General features: G+C 54.4%; 1 protein-coding gene across 3 annotated transcripts in view; it reads right to left on the bottom strand.

Moving 5' to 3' along the window:
• The window catches only part of SPIB (Spi-B transcription factor), a 36,833-nt gene extending 20,718 nt beyond the window's left edge, over positions 1 to 16,115 (bottom strand). The window contains exons 1-11 of one of the 3 annotated variants that reach the window (XM_064294062.1): positions 16,083 to 16,115; positions 15,096 to 15,123; positions 12,980 to 13,052; positions 12,518 to 12,732; positions 11,010 to 11,166; positions 4,046 to 4,135; positions 3,424 to 3,510; positions 3,090 to 3,238; positions 2,516 to 2,633; positions 1,992 to 2,040; positions 1,750 to 1,806 (exon numbers count right to left, since the gene is read on the bottom strand). In XM_064294062.1, the coding sequence (XP_064150132.1) occupies positions 1,750 to 1,806; positions 1,992 to 2,040; positions 2,516 to 2,633; positions 3,090 to 3,238; positions 3,424 to 3,510; positions 4,046 to 4,135; positions 11,010 to 11,166; positions 12,518 to 12,732; positions 12,980 to 13,052; positions 15,096 to 15,123; positions 16,083 to 16,105 (1,046 nt within the window). In that variant the 5' untranslated portion in view covers positions 16,106 to 16,115. Of the gene's footprint in view, positions 1 to 1,749; positions 1,807 to 1,991; positions 2,041 to 2,515; positions 2,634 to 3,089; positions 3,239 to 3,423; positions 3,511 to 4,045; positions 4,136 to 7,252; positions 9,410 to 11,009; positions 11,167 to 12,517; positions 12,733 to 12,979; positions 13,053 to 15,095; positions 15,195 to 16,082 lie in introns of those variants that run through there. The other 2 variants (XM_064294063.1, XM_064294064.1) reach the window with 2 other exon arrangements.
• Between the last annotated feature and the right edge of the window lie 687 nt (positions 16,116 to 16,802).

Here is a 16,802-nt window from a genome sequence, read left to right as displayed (position 1 = left end):
CTACCCACAGCAGCAATGTCAGAGACCCAGTCAAACTTCTCTCTGTCCCCTGATTTCAGCCCAGGGGTTGATTGACAGGAGCCTTCAGATGTCTGATGAGTGTTTGAGTGCATAATAAATGGATAGACCTTTGGAAGGAAGGGAAGGGAACAAAGAAAGGATGGATGAGTGGGTGAATATGGGGTCAATGAGTATTTGGATTGAAGTACAGAGTAATGAATGGATAGACTGATAAATAGATGGGGGGTGGAAGGGACAAGAGAGGAGATGGATGGATAGGTCAATGGATGGCTAGATGGATGACCAGGTGGCTTGCTGAGGGATGGGTGAGTAGACAGATGAATGAGTTGGTGGGAGATGAGTGGGTATGTGGATGGATGGATGAGTTGTGGGGGGGGTGGTTGGGTGAATGAGTGGATTGATAGATTGGGACATGGTTAAGTGGGCTGCTGGATGAATATATTGATGGGAAATGGTTGGATAGGTGGTTGCCTGAGTGGAGACAAATAGATGAATCTATTACACCCTCTCCCTACTTATCAATATAGTTAAATTCAAAGACCAAGTCATTATGTGAAATTGGTGTTAATGTGAAAATGGAGAATGACCACATCAGCTCATAAAATGGAGGGTGACTACATCATTACAAAACTTCCGAATTACATCATTACTTAACTGCCAAACCACTGATAATCATGGCCCAGCCAAGGTGACCCCTAACCTTAACCGTCAAAGCCAGTGTTACTCTTACCTCGCACCTCAGCATTCATTACTGCCAGACATACATCATTAATGTGCAAAATAGTCAGATAGTAGAATTTTTACCATTGTTGTAAATGAGAAATATTGGATAATGAGATAGTCGATAAGTGAGGAGAAGCTGCAGTAAGTGAGGTTGTCATGGATTTGGTTATGGAGATATATGGGAGAGTAGAAGAATTGATAAGTAGACCAGTAGATAATGAATATATGAGTGAGTGGGCAAATATTTCATTGAACCATATGAAATTGCCAATATTCAGCCATTTTTGACCTATAGAACAGCAATCTCATATAGCTCAATCTAACAGAGAGCTGTCTGGGTGGATGAATGTGTCAATGGAGGGGTGAACAGTTGATAGAGGAATGTATGGCTAGGTGGATGTGTGGAATGCTGGGTTCAATTGCAAGCAAATGGAGAGACAGATGGGAAGGTGGATGTATTGTAGACAGGTAGTGAAGAGGTGGGTAGGTGGGTGACTAGAGAGGTGGGAAAGTGTATGGGCAAATGAATGGACAGAATGGGTGGATGGAGGATGAATAGAAGGGTTAATAAATGGGTGACTGGATATATGGGCAAATGGGTGGATGGATAGGTGGGAAGATATGTGGGTAGGTGGATGGATGGATAAATGGATGGATTAGTGGGTGGGTTGATGGACAAGTGGATGGATGAATAAAGAAGAGTGAATGTGAGGAGAATAGGTTAAAGTGTGGGTAGGTAGGTGAATTGGTGGGCAGTTGATTGAATGGATGGGGGTGTGGATGAATGGGTAGATGGGTGAATAGACAGGGGGACGGATGGGTTGATAGGTTGAATATTGGGTGGGCCCAGGGGAGTGGATGGATGGAGGAGGGGTTGAATGGTGGGCAGCAAGTCTAGGGATAATAGATGGGAAGCAACAGAGGCCCTACCTCAACCTTACCCACCATCCTCCTCCTCCCTGTGCCCCCACTTCCCCCTCCCTATGCCGGGTGGAGTTGACTCACCTCTTCTTCAACAGGCTGCTGAAATCCAGCTCACCTGCGTCTGACTTCGCATCACCCCTATGGTCATTGAGATGAGTGTGAACCCCACTGTGGTCCTGTCCCCCAGACTCATCCCAGGGTTCCCATTCCTTGCCTTCCCCAGTCCTCTCTTCTCCCACATCTCCCAAACCCAAGGGAGACCCTCCCACGGTCCTTGGCATCAGGAGACAGGAATCCTCTCCCCAGGGTCCAGGGTTACTTACGTACGCTTGAAGCTTTCTAGACTCTGCCCAGAGGCATCCTGACGAGGTGCTGGGGGGAGGGGATGAGGGGGTGGGAGAATGATAAGCTGGAGGCAAAGTTTGCTCCAAGACCAGAGTGCCCCTCCAGGCCTGCACAGCCTTTCCAGGACCCCCCCTTACTCTCTAAAGGTGGACACCTTCGCTCCCCAAGCCCTTCCTGATACATTCTCAAGCCTGTACACCATGACCTTGGAGTCCGCATAACTCACCACCTAAACCTTCGTATGTGCATTCCAAAACCCTGGACGCTTTCACCCCCAAATCTATACCTTCTTGCTCCTAAGCCTGATGCACACCCTCACATTCTAAGCCTATAGACTGTCACTCCCAATTTTGAATTCCCTGACAAAAGTCCACCTATCCATATTTCTACCCAAAGCCTGTGTCCCCTCACTCCACTCCTGCACACTCTGGTTACACATGGCTGGTACAACTGTCTGCCACCCTAGACCCACAGCCCTTCACGTCCACCCCCGCCAGCGCACCCTCCACATCGATGCTGAAGCCACAGCTGTCGCAGGTGTCCTTGGATTTGACCTCGAGCCGGTAATCCCCACGGTCCCCCAGTACCACCTTTCCAATGTGCAGCTCCACGGTGTACACCTGGGGGCAGGACCAGGGGTGTGGGTGCACATGACCACCCCCCATCACCACCCCCATCATCCCCAGAACCTGCTTCATAACCCTCTCCCTGAGTCCTCCCACCCCCACCCCACACCGGGGCTGAGAGAGACAGAGAGTAGGGAAGCCTTGGCCAGCACCCAGTGGGGCTGGCTCAGTCTCTTGCTTATACCTGAACAATCTTGACCCCTGTGGGCCCCTAGTCCCTGACTCCCTGAAACCTTTCTGGGATCACACAGCCACAGCCAAGTGCACCCTGCCCTAACCCAACCATTCTCCCCTCCTGCCCAGCACAATCTAATGAACAGCCTGCGCAACCTCTGTTCTGAGAATCTCATTCTCCATCTACAAGGCTCCAGGCTTATAGTTTGGTCTCAGGCAACAGGCCTTCTGGGAAATGGGGCCTCCACAACCTCCAGCCCCAGCTGGCATGCTCACATTACTGGCAGAGTCGTGATGCTCTTTGAAGGAGAACCGGGTGCCACTCTTGATGCCCAGCTCCAGCCACTTCCCCTTGAACCACTTGATGATTGGCGTGCCGGAGAGCTCCTTCCCATTCAGCTTGGCCACGATCAGCGTGTCCTTTCCTGGGTGGGAGGTGAAGATGGGGATGGGGCAAGTCAGGAATCATAAGACCTTCCAGAATAGGCTAAGGAGTCCAGGCCCCAGCTCCTCCACCCTCAGACCTGGGAATCTGGGCCCCCAGCTCCCTCCTGCCTCAGACCCAGGAGTCCTGGCCTAAGCCACATCCTCCCCAGGCCCCCTCTCTCACCAGCCTCCACTGACACCGAGTTCGGCTTCTTCAGGAACACCCCAGTGGGCTCCTCGCTGAGGGGGGACTGATCCTCAGCTGGGGCTTCTGCTCAGGAGACAGGATTCTGGGGTCAGAGACAAGCTGGGCAGGGGGCTTAGAGCCAGTGACAACCCTCTGCTCAGAAGCCAAAGGTCAGAGGGGGAGAAGTGGCTTCCCCTGACCTGGGAAAGATCCACTGTCACCCAGGTGGCTGTGTGACCTTGGCAAGGCTCCCTGCTCCCTTTGGGCCTCAGTTACCCATCTGTGAACTGAAGGGTGGTGGTCTGGATGGTCTCAAATGGGCCTTTGGGGTAGGAGAACCTTAAAGATGGCCTGGAGGTGTTTGGAGCTGGGCAGGACTTGATCAGCCAGCATGTTGGTGAGACTGAGAGGCTGGGCTCTGTCCTGGGGTACTGGGGAGCAATGGGAAGGGTGGAAGCAGGGGAGGGGCATGGTCAGCTCTGGGGCCTTGTAGGGGCTGGACTGGGAAGGGGAGACTAGAGGCTGGGAGGAGGCTGGGCCAAGGGTACACAGGAGTGAGGGGAACAGGGGGAAAATGAGATGCCAAGTTTGGCTGAGCCCAAGGGAATCCCAGTCTCACCTTTGGGGGGCTCTGCAGGAGCACCCTTAGGGAGAGTTTCTTTGGGGGCTTGTTTAGGGGCATCTTTGCCTTTGGGGGCCTTTTTGTCCTCTGTGAAGTGGAAGAAAGAGATATTCACAGTTGACCACGTTCTTCCGCCTTCCTCTTCCAGGACCCAGGAGTGGAGGCCACCAGCCCCCTCCACCCTCAGACCCAGGAGTCCAGGCCCTCAGCCCCCTCCTCCCTTAGACCTAGGAGTCCAGACCCCCAGGCCCCTCCTCCCTCAGGCCCAGGAATCTGGTCCCTAGCTCTCTCCTCCTTCAGACCCAGGAGGCCAGGCCCCCAGCCTCCTCCTCCTCAGACCCAGGAGTCCAGGCCCCCATTCAAAGTGTAAATTTATCTCTAATCTTAAGTATCTGTGGAATCAGGTTTCCCTTTACCCCAAGCAGGCTCTGCCTCATCTACCCAGGCCACCAGGCCTTGACCTTTTGGGATCTTGGGGTATAATTAGCTCTTTCCTTGAGCTGGAAACTGGACACCCTGTGCTGACCACAGCACCCTCCACCTGCCCTGCTTCTGGCTCCAGGCCTGCCAGGGCCCCAGCTTCAGTGAGGGCTGGACCCTCGCCCCACAGCCTGGTTAGCCTAGGGCCAGTGAACTGGACACCCCAGGGAAGGTGACTTCTGGGGGCTGTGTCTGCTGTGTTCATCTCAATCTAGAGAGAAAGACCCTGTTCCTGTATAAAGCAATGCCTCCTAGTTGCATTCAAATAGGGTCTCCAAACTCCACTTAAAGAAAGGACCCCCAGCCCTTATATGGAGAAGGCCCCCTAATTCCTACACAGGGAAGCTCCCAATCCCCGTATAAAAAGGGTCTCTCATCCTTATACAGGAAGAGCATACCTCACCACGCAGAGAGGAACCCTTGTCTTCTTACACTTGAGGATCTCAACCCTCTACAGAGAAAGACCCCCCATCTTCACGCAGTGGCATGGCCCTAATTCCTACCTAAAGAATGCCAACCCCAGATGTAGAAGAACCCCCAAGTGCCATGCAAGAGAGACTCCCTTATCTGCACACACAGGTTCTCCTGCCCCAATAAGAAATGACTCCTTTCACAATCAGAGAATCCCCATTTATACCCAGAGATGGCTCCCTAAACCCCAACAGAGAAGGGATCCCTTCCCCATGCAGAGAAAAGACACTCCCCTAAACAGATAGGGGCTCCCCTACCCCCCCACACAAGGAAGAGAATCTCCTCCCCACACAGAGAAGGAACCCCATTCTCCCAACCCTACAAAGAGAGAAATCCTCAATTCCCATTCAAAAAAGAGGGTCCCCGTCCCCATATAGAGAAGGGGTCCTGGCAGCCACCTGGCTTTGCCTCAGGCATGTCGGCGGCGGCGGAACTCCTTCTGCTCCTCCGACTGCAACCGCTTCCCGCTGGGCCCTGGGGAGGATGCGTGGGCCCCCAGGGAGAGCCCTTTAAGGAGTCCAGAGACTCCCAAGAGGCCCCGGGAGGCATCGGGCTGCAGCCCTCCCCGCCCCCTGCCGCCCCACATTCCGCCCGCGTGCTCTAAAGAGCGACAAATAACAGCTGGACCTAGAGAGACGCCAAGTCCTCGGGGAGGAGGGGCTGGGGGCTCGGACACCTGGTCTGAAGGAGGGGGCTAGAGGATCCGACTCCCAGGTCTGAGGGAGTAAGAGCTCAGGGTCCAGAGTCCCAGACCAGAGGGAGGAGGAGGCTAGGACCCCGGACTTCAGAGTCTGAGGGAGGAGTGAAGGGGCAGGGGTCTCAAGTAGGTAAGGGCTGGGAGCCAGCTCTGGCCTAGGGGTGTGGGGCCGGCGAGGGGGGGAGGGGTGGGGGGAAGGGGTGCGGAGGAAGGCCAGGTCTAGAAAACCATTCTTAGTATCTGCAAGTCAGGAGTTTTCGGGAAACTGGAGCCGAGAGGGAGGGTCCTGTTTCCCAGCGGAGGCAGGACGGCCGGGGCGGGGGAGTCTCTGTGCCTGTGGGGACGGCGCTGGGGCACTGGGACTTCAGTCCCCTCCCCAGGCTTAAGCAGGTCCCTCCTGGGACCACCCCCGGCCACCTCCCCAGACTGTTCCAGGTGCTGGTGCGGCGGGCACCGGACGCGGGAGACGAGGCGGGTGTCCCCGGCGGGGGCAGGGGGCTGGGGGAGCCGGGAAGGCCCTGGAGGGCTGCCCGGACGCTGGCGCCCTTCCCGGCAGGGGGACCTGTGGCTTTCTGAATGGGGGTGGTGGCTGGACTCCAGGCGGGGGGGGGGGGAGGTTTCTGGGGCGGTAAGGGGCGGGGCTTGAGGAGACCAGGTGTTCTGGGGAGAAGAGCCAGGTGGGTGTGAAAGGGAGGGCAAGGATGTGAGAGGGAAAGGAAGAGTCTGGGGACTTGGCGTTAAGGATTTGGGGACGGGACGGGAAGTAACGCAGGGTGAGGGACACAAGTGTGACGGAAGACCAGCCTCTAGTCTCTTTCTGCCTGCCCATCTCCCTCCTCCCCCTTTTTCCAAAACCCCCTATGAGCCGGAAAGTTCCCCGCCTCCCGGGCGCGCCAAGCCAACCCGGCGGCGGCCGCTAGATGACGTCATGGGTTGCCAGGCAGACCGCCACGCCACTTCGGCCAGCCCAGAGAAGTCCCGACCCATATTAGGAGTGGCAGAGCTGCCACCAGGAGCCCTGCACCCCGCCTTGCCACCCCAAGGTCTCAATCTAGTGACAGGAGGACGGAGACCCAGAGAAAGAGGATCCCATAGATCCGGGAGGGTAGAGACCTAAAGAAAGGGCAGTGACCCAGAGAGAGAGGGAGATACAGACCCAGAGAAAGAGAGGGAGATGGAGACCCAAAAACAGGGGGTACAGAGACCCAGAGAGAGAGAGGGACAGAGACCCTGAAAGAGAGGTGAAGAGACCCTGAGGGGAGAGGAGACAGGGAAGGGGTGGGGAAGCACAGATTGGCAGGAAGAGAGGAAGACGCAAACATTAAATGCAACCCCTCAGGCCCACATCTCAAGCGCCTTGCCGGGACATTCAAGGCGCAGCCTGCCTGGCTCTCTTGCTTCTCTGCTCTTTCTCTTCTTCCCCTTGCCGTCTAGTGTCTCTGAGAGTCAGCAACTCCGGTGGTGGAAGGGGCAGGGTTGCAGTTCCAGGCACTGACAAAGGGTCCCACAGGCCTAACCTTGTTTTTTTTTTTTAAGTTTATTTCACATTTGGGTGATGGTGATTTTTTTTTTTTTTTTGCAACATGTACATCATTTGTAGGAGGAAGCCCTATGGAGGACATGTTGGGCCCCACATGCCCCTCCCAGCTGCCTCCTGCCCCTGGGGCAGTTCCTCTCTTGAGGGCAGGTCCCCGGCTGGGCTCTGCCACCAGCAGCTGTGTGCCCCCTAGTGGACCCCTCCTCGCCCCTCTGGGTCCTTGATGCTTCCTCCTCATCCTCTTCCTGGTTACCAGTTGAGGGTGGGGTGCACCACAAAGGCTTAACTGGGCTGCAAGAGATTTTGCTCCTCTTCCCCTTTCACAGACGGGGCAAACTGAGGCCCAGATGCAGCAAGTCATGTGTCTTCAGTCTCCCAGGCACCCAGGCTCAAGGATCTCTGGGCCACAGCCTCTGACCCCTTAGCAGTTCCAATCAGATCTCCCGTGGTTCATCTCAGCTTCAGTTCCAGCTTGGTGTGCACCAGGGGTTGAAATGCAAACAGTGTGGGCTGAACAGGCAACTGAGTGAAGTAGATGGTGTAAGACAGCCAGGAGTGGTGGGGACTCAGGCAAACTGCAGAGCAAATGCCCCATCAGGAGGGGGCCACTGGCTGGCTCCACACAGTGGAGCTGGCCCATTGCCATCACTGGATCACCCAGAGTTTTAAGTGAAGCCAGAAATCGGGATTTTGTAAACTTTCCCCATTTTTGGAACGTTGGATAATTCGGATTTTCCCCCACCCCCCCCCACCACCAAAATGCTGCAGTGAACCAAAGAAAACACCACCAGGGGCCTGGTTTGCCCTTGGGGTCTACCAGCATGAGACATCTGGTTAGAAATGAAATGGGAGAGGGGTGCCAAGGTCACCCAGAAATCAGGCAAGCAGCTAGAATGATCCCCAGTGTGGCCACAACAAGGGCACCCCAGAAGGGCACAGGCCCCACAAGAACTCAGGGTTGCTGGTAAGGTCCCCGAACAGACATATCTGATGGGGATCTCATGGGTGGGCCTCATATATTGATTGGAGGATTCCAGACATGACAAAGTTCACCAAGGTCCCCCTGACAGGCCTGACAAGGGTGATTTCAGACATGATCAGACCATCCCAGCGGGACCCTATATGTGATTGGAGAGTTCCAGACACGAAAAAATGATTGCATGGTGGTTCCAGGCCATCTCAAAGATGACAGGGGAATTTCGGGGGACACATATGACGACGGGGTCCCAGATGGGCTCCAAACGTGACACAGAGATCTGAGACGTAATAAGGGGTTCCCAGACATAACTGAAAGATCTCAGACCTGACAAGAGGGGCCCAGACACGACAAGGGGGTCCCGGAGGGGCCCTGTACAGGGCTTAGGGTTGCTGGAGTGGCCCCCTTTGGATGGAGGAGTTTGTGGGTTCCTCCTCAAATGTAACTGAGGGGCTGCAGACACACACACGATCTCAGAGAGGTCCCAGGTCTGTTTGAGGGACCTCAGACATCACAGAGGAATCCCAGAGAAGCTCTGGAGGGCCCAGGGATTCTGGAAGCACTGCCCCCCAGCATCCACCACCCCACAGTGGTCTATGGGTCCTGTGACCCAAGACATAGGATCCTAGACATGAAAAGGGATTCCCAAAGGGGCCCCAAACACGAGTGGGGGATCCCAGGGGGGCCCTGGGTAAGGTTTAGGGATTACAGGAACCCCCCTCCCCCCAGTGCGGGGTCCATGGGCCCCAGGACCCAGGGTGTGGGGACACCAACGTGATGCAGGAATCCCAGAGAGGTTCTGGCTGGGGCATGAGGTCCCCAGGTGGCTCCACAAGCGGCGTGGGACTCCTGGCGCTCCCCAGGCAGGGCGCGGAGCCCCCAAGAACCCCCAAGTAGGGGTTCAGGCCCGGCGGGCGGCGGGCAGCAACGCGCTGTCGAATTGGTAGGTGAGCTTGCGCTTGACCTTGCGGATCTCGCCGGTCTTGGCGTAGTTGCGCAGGGCGCGCGCCAGCTTCTGGTAGGTCATGCGCTTGCGGTTGCCCTTCTGCTGGCCCCAGCGGCGCGCCAGCAGCTCCTTGTGCTTGGAGGAGAACTGGAAGACCCCGGCGCCCGGCTCCACCCACCACACGCACTCGCGCATGTCGCCGCGGGTCAGCAGCCCCAGCAGGAACTGGTACAAGCGCAGCTTCTTGCGGGCTCCTTGGGGCGTGGTGGGGGCGGTGCGTCAGGGTGAGTATTCCTCAGACCCTACCCCCCACGCCCAACCCTCTTCCACCCAACTGGGGCCCTTGCCAAGCCTCAGCCTCCGCATCTAGAGAGTGAGGTGAAGCAGGTGGCTGTGTGGGGGTCTGCGCCCCTGCCGCCAGCAAGTGGCTCCACTATCTGAGCCCAATACCCCCAGAACCCCATCCCCCGCTTCCCATTCCCAGTGGGATCCTGCGGGAGACCAGAGGGTCTGATTCCTGCACTCCTAGGAGCGGCAAGGGCCCCACAGAGCTGGGTAGCTCACTGGATACAAGAACCTCACCTCTGCCATTTCCCAGCTGTGTGATCTTGGGGTGGTGACTTAACCTCTCTGAGTTTTTCATCTCCTCAGCTATAAAATGAGGCTAATGTGTGTGTGGAGTCCCTGGGTGATGCAAACGGTTAATGAGCTCGGCTGTTAACAGAAAGGTTGGTGGTTCGAGTCCACACAGAGATGCCTCGGAAGAAAGGTCTGGCGATCTGCTTCTGAAAAATCAGCCAATGAAAATCCCATGGAGCACAGTTCTACTCTGACACACATGAGGTCGTCACCATGAGTCAGAGTCGGCTCAGTAGCAACTGGATTAATGTGTGTGTGTGTTTTAATTTTACAGACATTTTACATTTTGCAAAGTTGTTGAGAATTTAGTGCCAGGCAGAGTGCCAGATGCTTTACTGTTATTTAGCTCATTTAATCTTCATCATGGGTGGCGCAAACAGTAAAGCACTCAGCTACTAGAAGAAAGGTTGGCAGTTTAAACCCACCCAGAGGCACCTCGGAAGAAAGGCCTGGTGATCTGCTTCTGAAAGGTGACAGCCATTGAAAACCCTATGGAGCACAGTTCTACTCTGTACACATGGGGTCGCCATGAGTCAGAACCTTCATCATAATCCCGAAAGGTGGAGATGATGATGATGGCATTCATTTTACAGGGGTGAAACTGAAGCCCAGATAGGTGAAGTAACTAATAACCGCAACTCCCCGGGGGTTCAGCCTAATGGATGCCAGGCACATGGCTGAAAGCAGGGGTTGACTAGATGGGGGTGGACATTGTTATTTGTTGCTATTTTGTTGCTAATGCTGATGAAGACAGCTGATTTTTTGTGCACTGGCTCTATCCCATTTCCTTGGAGTCCCTCGGTGGGGCAAACGGCTAACTTGCTGGTAACCCAAAAGCTGGCAGTTCACACCCACCCAGCAGCTCCATGGGAGCAAGACCCGGCGATCTGCTCTTGTGAAATTTACAGCTGAGAAAACCCTATGGGGAAGTTCTGCTTTTGCCGGCACCTAACAACAACGGCAGCATTCCATGTAATCCTCCCACTGACCTTATGAGGGTAGACACTGTGACTGTCATCCCCATTGTACAGATAGGAAACTGAGGCACAGAGAGGTAGAGGAACTTGCCCAAGGTCACACAGCCAGCAAGTGGCAGATCATTGCTCCCAGGGCTGACATATACAGTAGGTCCTTTTTGAGAAGCCATGGTCCCTTCCACTCCCTCCCCCAATCCCCAGCCGGAGCATCACCCCCACCTCACTGGCTCACACGTACCTGCATCAGATCCTCTCCCCTCAGTGGCACCAGTCAGGAGGGCCTCATCGGACTCGCTATCCGACACTTCCAGGGCAGGACTGTTTAGCACAAAGTCTTCCTCCTCGGATAATGCAGGGCTGGGGTATGGGGCGTATGCTGCTGGCGGGCTCAGGGTCTGCAGAAGGTCAGGGTCACCCGCACATTCAGGGGGGCCCTTCTCTCCCTCCCTCACCCCTCAGGTGTCCCTCCCCCTCCATCTTGGTTATGAGTATGGACTCTGGCCTCGGTTCCCATCCGCATGCTGTGGCCAGGGGACGCCCGAGCTACATCCAGGAACACAGGTCTAATACAAGTACTGCTATTCCATAGTCTCGTCTGGGCCTCAGTGGGCTCATTTGTGCAATGGGATAATGTTGCTATTGTTAGTTGCCTTCGAGTCAGATCTGACTCACGGCGACCCCATGTGTGCAGAGTAGAACTGTGCTCCACAGGGTTTTTTGGCTGTGATCGTTCAGAAGCAGATCGCCAGGCCTTTCTTTTGAGGCACCTAAGGGTGAGTTCAAACTGCCAACCTTTTAGCTAGTAGTTGAATGCTTAACCGTTTGCGATACCCAGGGACTCCAATGGGGTAACAGTGGTATGGAAGCTCAGAGGGTTGTTAAAAGGATGCCAGTCAATTGAAAAAACAAAAAAACAAACCCACTGCCATCAAGTCAATTCCAACTCACAGTGACCCTATAGGACAGAGTAGAACTGCCCCCATAGGGTTCCAAGGCTGTAAATCTTTACAGAAGCAGACCGCTGCATCTGTCTCCCTCGGAGTAGCCAATGGGTTTGAACAGCCCAGCACTTAACCACTGTGCCACCAGGGCTTCTGGCCAGGCAATAGTTTAGCTTCACTAGTGAAAAAGAAATGTCAGCCTTGAGCATTATGCTCTTTTAAAACCATTTATAGGGGATCAGATTGACAACAGCAAATTGAAAGGTTAGCTAGGAACCTTAGAAGGTGGTGAATTCATGTGAATGGGGGAAGAACAACTCAGAAAAGGAGGGTGAGAATGGTTGTCCAACTCAAAGAATGTCATCAGCGTCAATGAACTGTACATGTAGAAACTGTTGAATTGATGTACATTCTGTTGTGCATATTCTTAGCCACAACAAAATAAAATAAATTATTTAAACAAAAAACACAAGGATACCAGTTGTCGTCGAGTGGATTCTGACTCACGGCAACCCCACGTGTGTCAGAGTAGGACTGCTCCACAGGGTTTTCAATGGCTGTAAACTTTCAAAGTAGATCGCTAGGACTGTCTTTGAGGCATCTCTGAATGGGTTCGAGCCATCAACCTTTTAGTTAGTAGCCAAGCACTTAACCCTTCGACTCACCCCTGGACTCCATCAAAAAGGTGAAAGGGGTTAAATATGGATAGGTTTTAATGCAGTGCCTGGTATCTTTTTTTTTTTGGTATCTAGTAAACACACTCATTCAAATGATGGGGGGTTTTCAGGTTCTCCAAGCCCCTCACCTGGCTAGTAAAGTCCTCCGTGGGGTACATTGAGAGGCTGGGCCCCAGGGCCTCCAGGCTGGGCACTGGGTCAAGGCCCCCTGCAGGGCTGTAGGTCGAGGGTCCATAGCAGAGAGGGACACCCTGGGAGTGGCCGAAAGTGGCCGATGTGGGGTCGAAGGCCTCGTAGAGGGCAGGTGGGGCAGGCGGGGCCTCGGTCCAGCCCCATGGCGAGTCTAGGGGGAGGATGCTGAGTCAGACGCCAGGAGGCCTGGCCATGCCCTTCCCCCTACACCTACAGTCCCCAGCACAGAGGGGCCATTGTGGGCCGTGCAAATCTCTGAACCCAGGATTTGCATGGGGTGGGGGGAGGAAACTGATCTACCCTTATCTTGCCAAGTCAGGTGACAGCCTCCCCTGGGCCTCAGCTTCCCTGTCTGTGAAATGGGCCAGGGAGGGAGGAGATGGGCCAGGGTGACTCACCAGGAGCTCCCTCTGCATCAGGGTAGCTGGGGTGTTTGCAGCTGTCCAGGTCATAGAAGACACCATCCGAGTACTGAGGAGGGTAGAGGTGGGAGAGGGGTCATCCCAGGCTGCAGGGAACCCCTACCCCCACCCTGGACAAGTGGGGAGACTTCGACACAGACAGTGGAGCAGAGGGGAGAGACTAGGAGAGAGACAGAAAGTAAGAGATAGAAACGCGGAAACAGAGAGACGCCTGGTGAGAGAGGTACGGAGAGACACACAGAGACAGAGAGACAGCGGTATACAGAGATACGGGACAATGCAGGAGAAACACACACACACACAGAATGGAAAAGAGAGAGAGATACAGGGAAAGACATACAGATACAGAAACTCAGAGACTCAGAAAGAGACAGAGCAAGCCAGCTCCTGCTGAGACATGGACTCCCGAGGACCTTGACTGGGCAGTCCTGTCACCACTGGGTCCCCAGTACCGCGGTACACAGTCAGCGCTCCATAGAGCCCAGGGAAGGTGTGGAAGAATTCACCCCGGTCTTGCCTCCAGGGTGTGGGACAGATTGGGGGTGGTGAGAGGCTGAGGGGGAGGAGGTATTTTTGCAAAGCTGAGTCTCAGCGTTTCTTTGATGCCCCTACAAATTCCTTTGATTCGTCCCAGGAATCACGTGTGGCTTTAGTATTTAACATCTAGTAAAGATGAAGGAAAAAAAAAAATTTTTTTTTTTTTTTTTTTAAAAGATGAAAGCAAGGAGCCCTGGTGACCCAGTGGTTAAATGCTCGGCTGCTAACCAAAAGGATGGCAGTTTGAACTCACCGGCCACTCAGCAGAAGAAAGACCTGGCAATCTGCGGCCTAGAAAGGTTACAGCCTAGAAAACGCCATGGGGCAGCTCTGCTCTGTCCTGTAGGGTCCCTATGAGTCAGAATCGATGCAGCTGCACACAACAACAGCACCGTATTCATACCATGGAGTACTATACAGCAAGCAAAAAAATCAATTGCTGACACACATTCAATGCTGAGTGAACGAAGCCAGATACCAACGGGGACACACTGTAAGATTTACTTTATAGAAAATTCAGAAACAGGCAGAACAAACCCATGGAGGGAAATGTGAGAGGGGGTGGGTATCAGGGGAAGGAACACAAGGGAAACTTCTGGAGGGGTGGGGAGATGTTCTGTCTAGATCTCGATCTGGTGAGTGGTTACGCAGGTGCATTCATATGTAAAAACTCAGCGAGGTGTGCACAGGGGATTTGCCACTTTGCTGATTGTAAATTATACCTTAATTAAAAAAAAAAAAAAAAACCTCATCAAGTTGGAGGGGGACGGGATGTGATGGAGAGGGGCACACATACATCCAAAATCCACTGCCGTTGAGTTGATTCTGACTCACAGCAACCCTGTAGGACAGAGTAGAACTGCCCCACAGGGTTTCCAAGGCTATCATCTTTATGGAGGCAGACTGCTACATATTTCTCCCAAGGAGCGGCTGGTGGGTTTGAACCACCAACCTTTTGGTTAGCAGCCGAGTGCTTGACCACTATGGCACCAAGGCTACTTATTACACATACATCAGTAAGGTTTTATTTCTCAGACTGGGTGGTGGGTTACTGGGGGGTGGGTATGTATATCTGAAACATTACAGAATTAATTTTTTAAAAATACAAAGAAAAGGAAAGAGGGAATAAATAAATCTCTTGAATGTGGTATGAACAGAGACACAAACGCCAGAGAAACACAAACACACAGCACACACACAACACATATACACAGCTCACATTTCATACACACGTAACATTACAGCATACAGACATCACATACCCACAACACATATACACTGCACACACGCAAGACATACACAGCACACACTATGCACACACGTACACATCCAAGGAAGTGGACCCAACACCGGAGAGAGGGAGACATCAGAAACATGTTAATGATACAGACAGAAAAGGGGGACATACTTGAGGGAGAGACACCCAGGGAGAGATTCAGAAAGACAGACAGGAAGAAGAAACTGAGGCAGGGAGCCAGCGACCCCTCTGAGGGAGGTTGTGGTGGGCCACATGAGTCCCCCCACCCTTCCCTGGTCCTCAGGGGCCCCAACTCACCAGACAGCTGAAGTGTGGCCCATCAAGCCTAGCGAGGGAGAGACACAAGGGCATGTCAGGGCACCTCCAGCCACCTGAGCCTCCGAGTGATTGGGGAAGCTGGTGGGGGGCAGAGGTGGCAACAGCTGTGGCCACAGCTCATCTGCTGTGTGGGACCAGCCGCAGCACTTTCTCCCCACTCCGCAAGGGGACAGGAAGTGGGAGGTGGGGGCTAGGCAAATGCCCCCCCACCCAGATTTGCATAGACACAACTTGGGGGGGGCAGGAAAAGTAAGGGAGAGAAAGTCCCCAGAGAGGAGGTGTAGGCACCAAGGGCAGGTGGGGGTTGGAAGGGGCCCTCTGGGTCATCGGCTATCCAGTCTGCTAAATGGGGAGAGCGGAGTCCCTGGGACAGGAGAGAGATGGACGAGAGATACCTGGATAGAGAAGGAAAGACACAGAAGAGGCTCAGACAAGGGCGGAGGGGAGAGGTGGGAAGAGAACAGTGTGGGGAGAGTTAGATATGGGTACAGGAAATATTTACTGAGTCCCAGAGGAAGAAAGATGAAGTGGGGGAGAGAGAGGGAGGCAGGAGAGACCAGTAATTGGACAGAGAAGAGAGACACACAGAATTGGAAAGACAGAAGGACAGAGAGAGCAACAGGCAGTCAGAGGAACAAGGAAAGAAATGGCCAGATACAGAGTGACCCAGTGAGAGACAGAGAGAGGACTGAGTGGGGTGCTGGGAGGGACAGAGATGGAGAGAGACCAACAGAGATGAAGACCCACCTGGAAGAGGCCAGCGGCAGGAGGGGAGAGAAGCAAGTGTTCCAGGGCAATGAGATCTCTGGGGACTAAGAAAGACAAGGATGGGAAAGGAGGATGTAGAAGAGTCAGGGGTGGGAAAAGAAACAAAGATCCAGAAGGGGCAAGAGAGTATAGCCCCTCTCCCTGCCCACCTCCCCCTCTGTGAGGGTCCCAAGTACAAAATCAGGGGCTCCCACTTACTGTGCAGCCTCCAAGGCGAGCATGGTGGCACTGGGCTAGGCTGGTCGCCGGCTGCAGCCACCACCCCTATTTATACCATGGCCCAGCCCCCAGGGAAGGGGGGGGTGCTGGGGCTGTCAGCTCAGCCCTCCTCGAAAATCCCCTCGGGGAGGGGGCCAGGTTGCGCAACCCCTTGGTCACGTGGTAGGGAGAACGGGTCTGGATTTGGGGATCCCCAAGGTTGGGGGTGGGGATAGGGAGTTGACCCTGAGGGGTAGAGATGGGAGGAGCTGGGTTTGGGGGGGACCCTGGAAAAGTAAAGGAAGGGCTGGGCAAGAGGTGGGTCTCTGGGACCAGAGGGGGTGGAAACGGGTGTGGGGAACACTGGACCCAGGAGCCAAACTTCAACCCCAAAAGGGGAGTACTGGGGTGCTGGGGTCTGGGGGGGTGACAGGAGGACCTGTGTCCCTGGGGATGTATAAGCTCGAAGGTGACCAGCCCTAGGGGACAGATATAGGGACCACCAGGAAGTCTCAGAAGAGGACATGAGGAAGACCCAGGCCCAAAGGTGATCACCAGGACCCCAAGGTGGAAACATTTGTGGGTGTGATATGGGGGGGTCCCCTAGGTCAGGCCAGGGAGCGGAAACCCGCAGTCCTTGGGGCTGCCCCAGGGCCTGGTGGAAATGGGCCAGCACCTGGTGGGCGGGGCAACTGCGGGGCACCCCAGGGGCCATGTGGG

Source organism: Loxodonta africana, chromosome 11 (assembly GCF_030014295.1).
Source record: "Loxodonta africana isolate mLoxAfr1 chromosome 11, mLoxAfr1.hap2, whole genome shotgun sequence".
NCBI lineage: Eukaryota > Metazoa > Chordata > Mammalia > Proboscidea > Elephantidae > Loxodonta > Loxodonta africana.
Note: the sequence above shows the minus strand (reverse complement) of the source record. Positions and strands in the feature narration are given on the sequence as shown.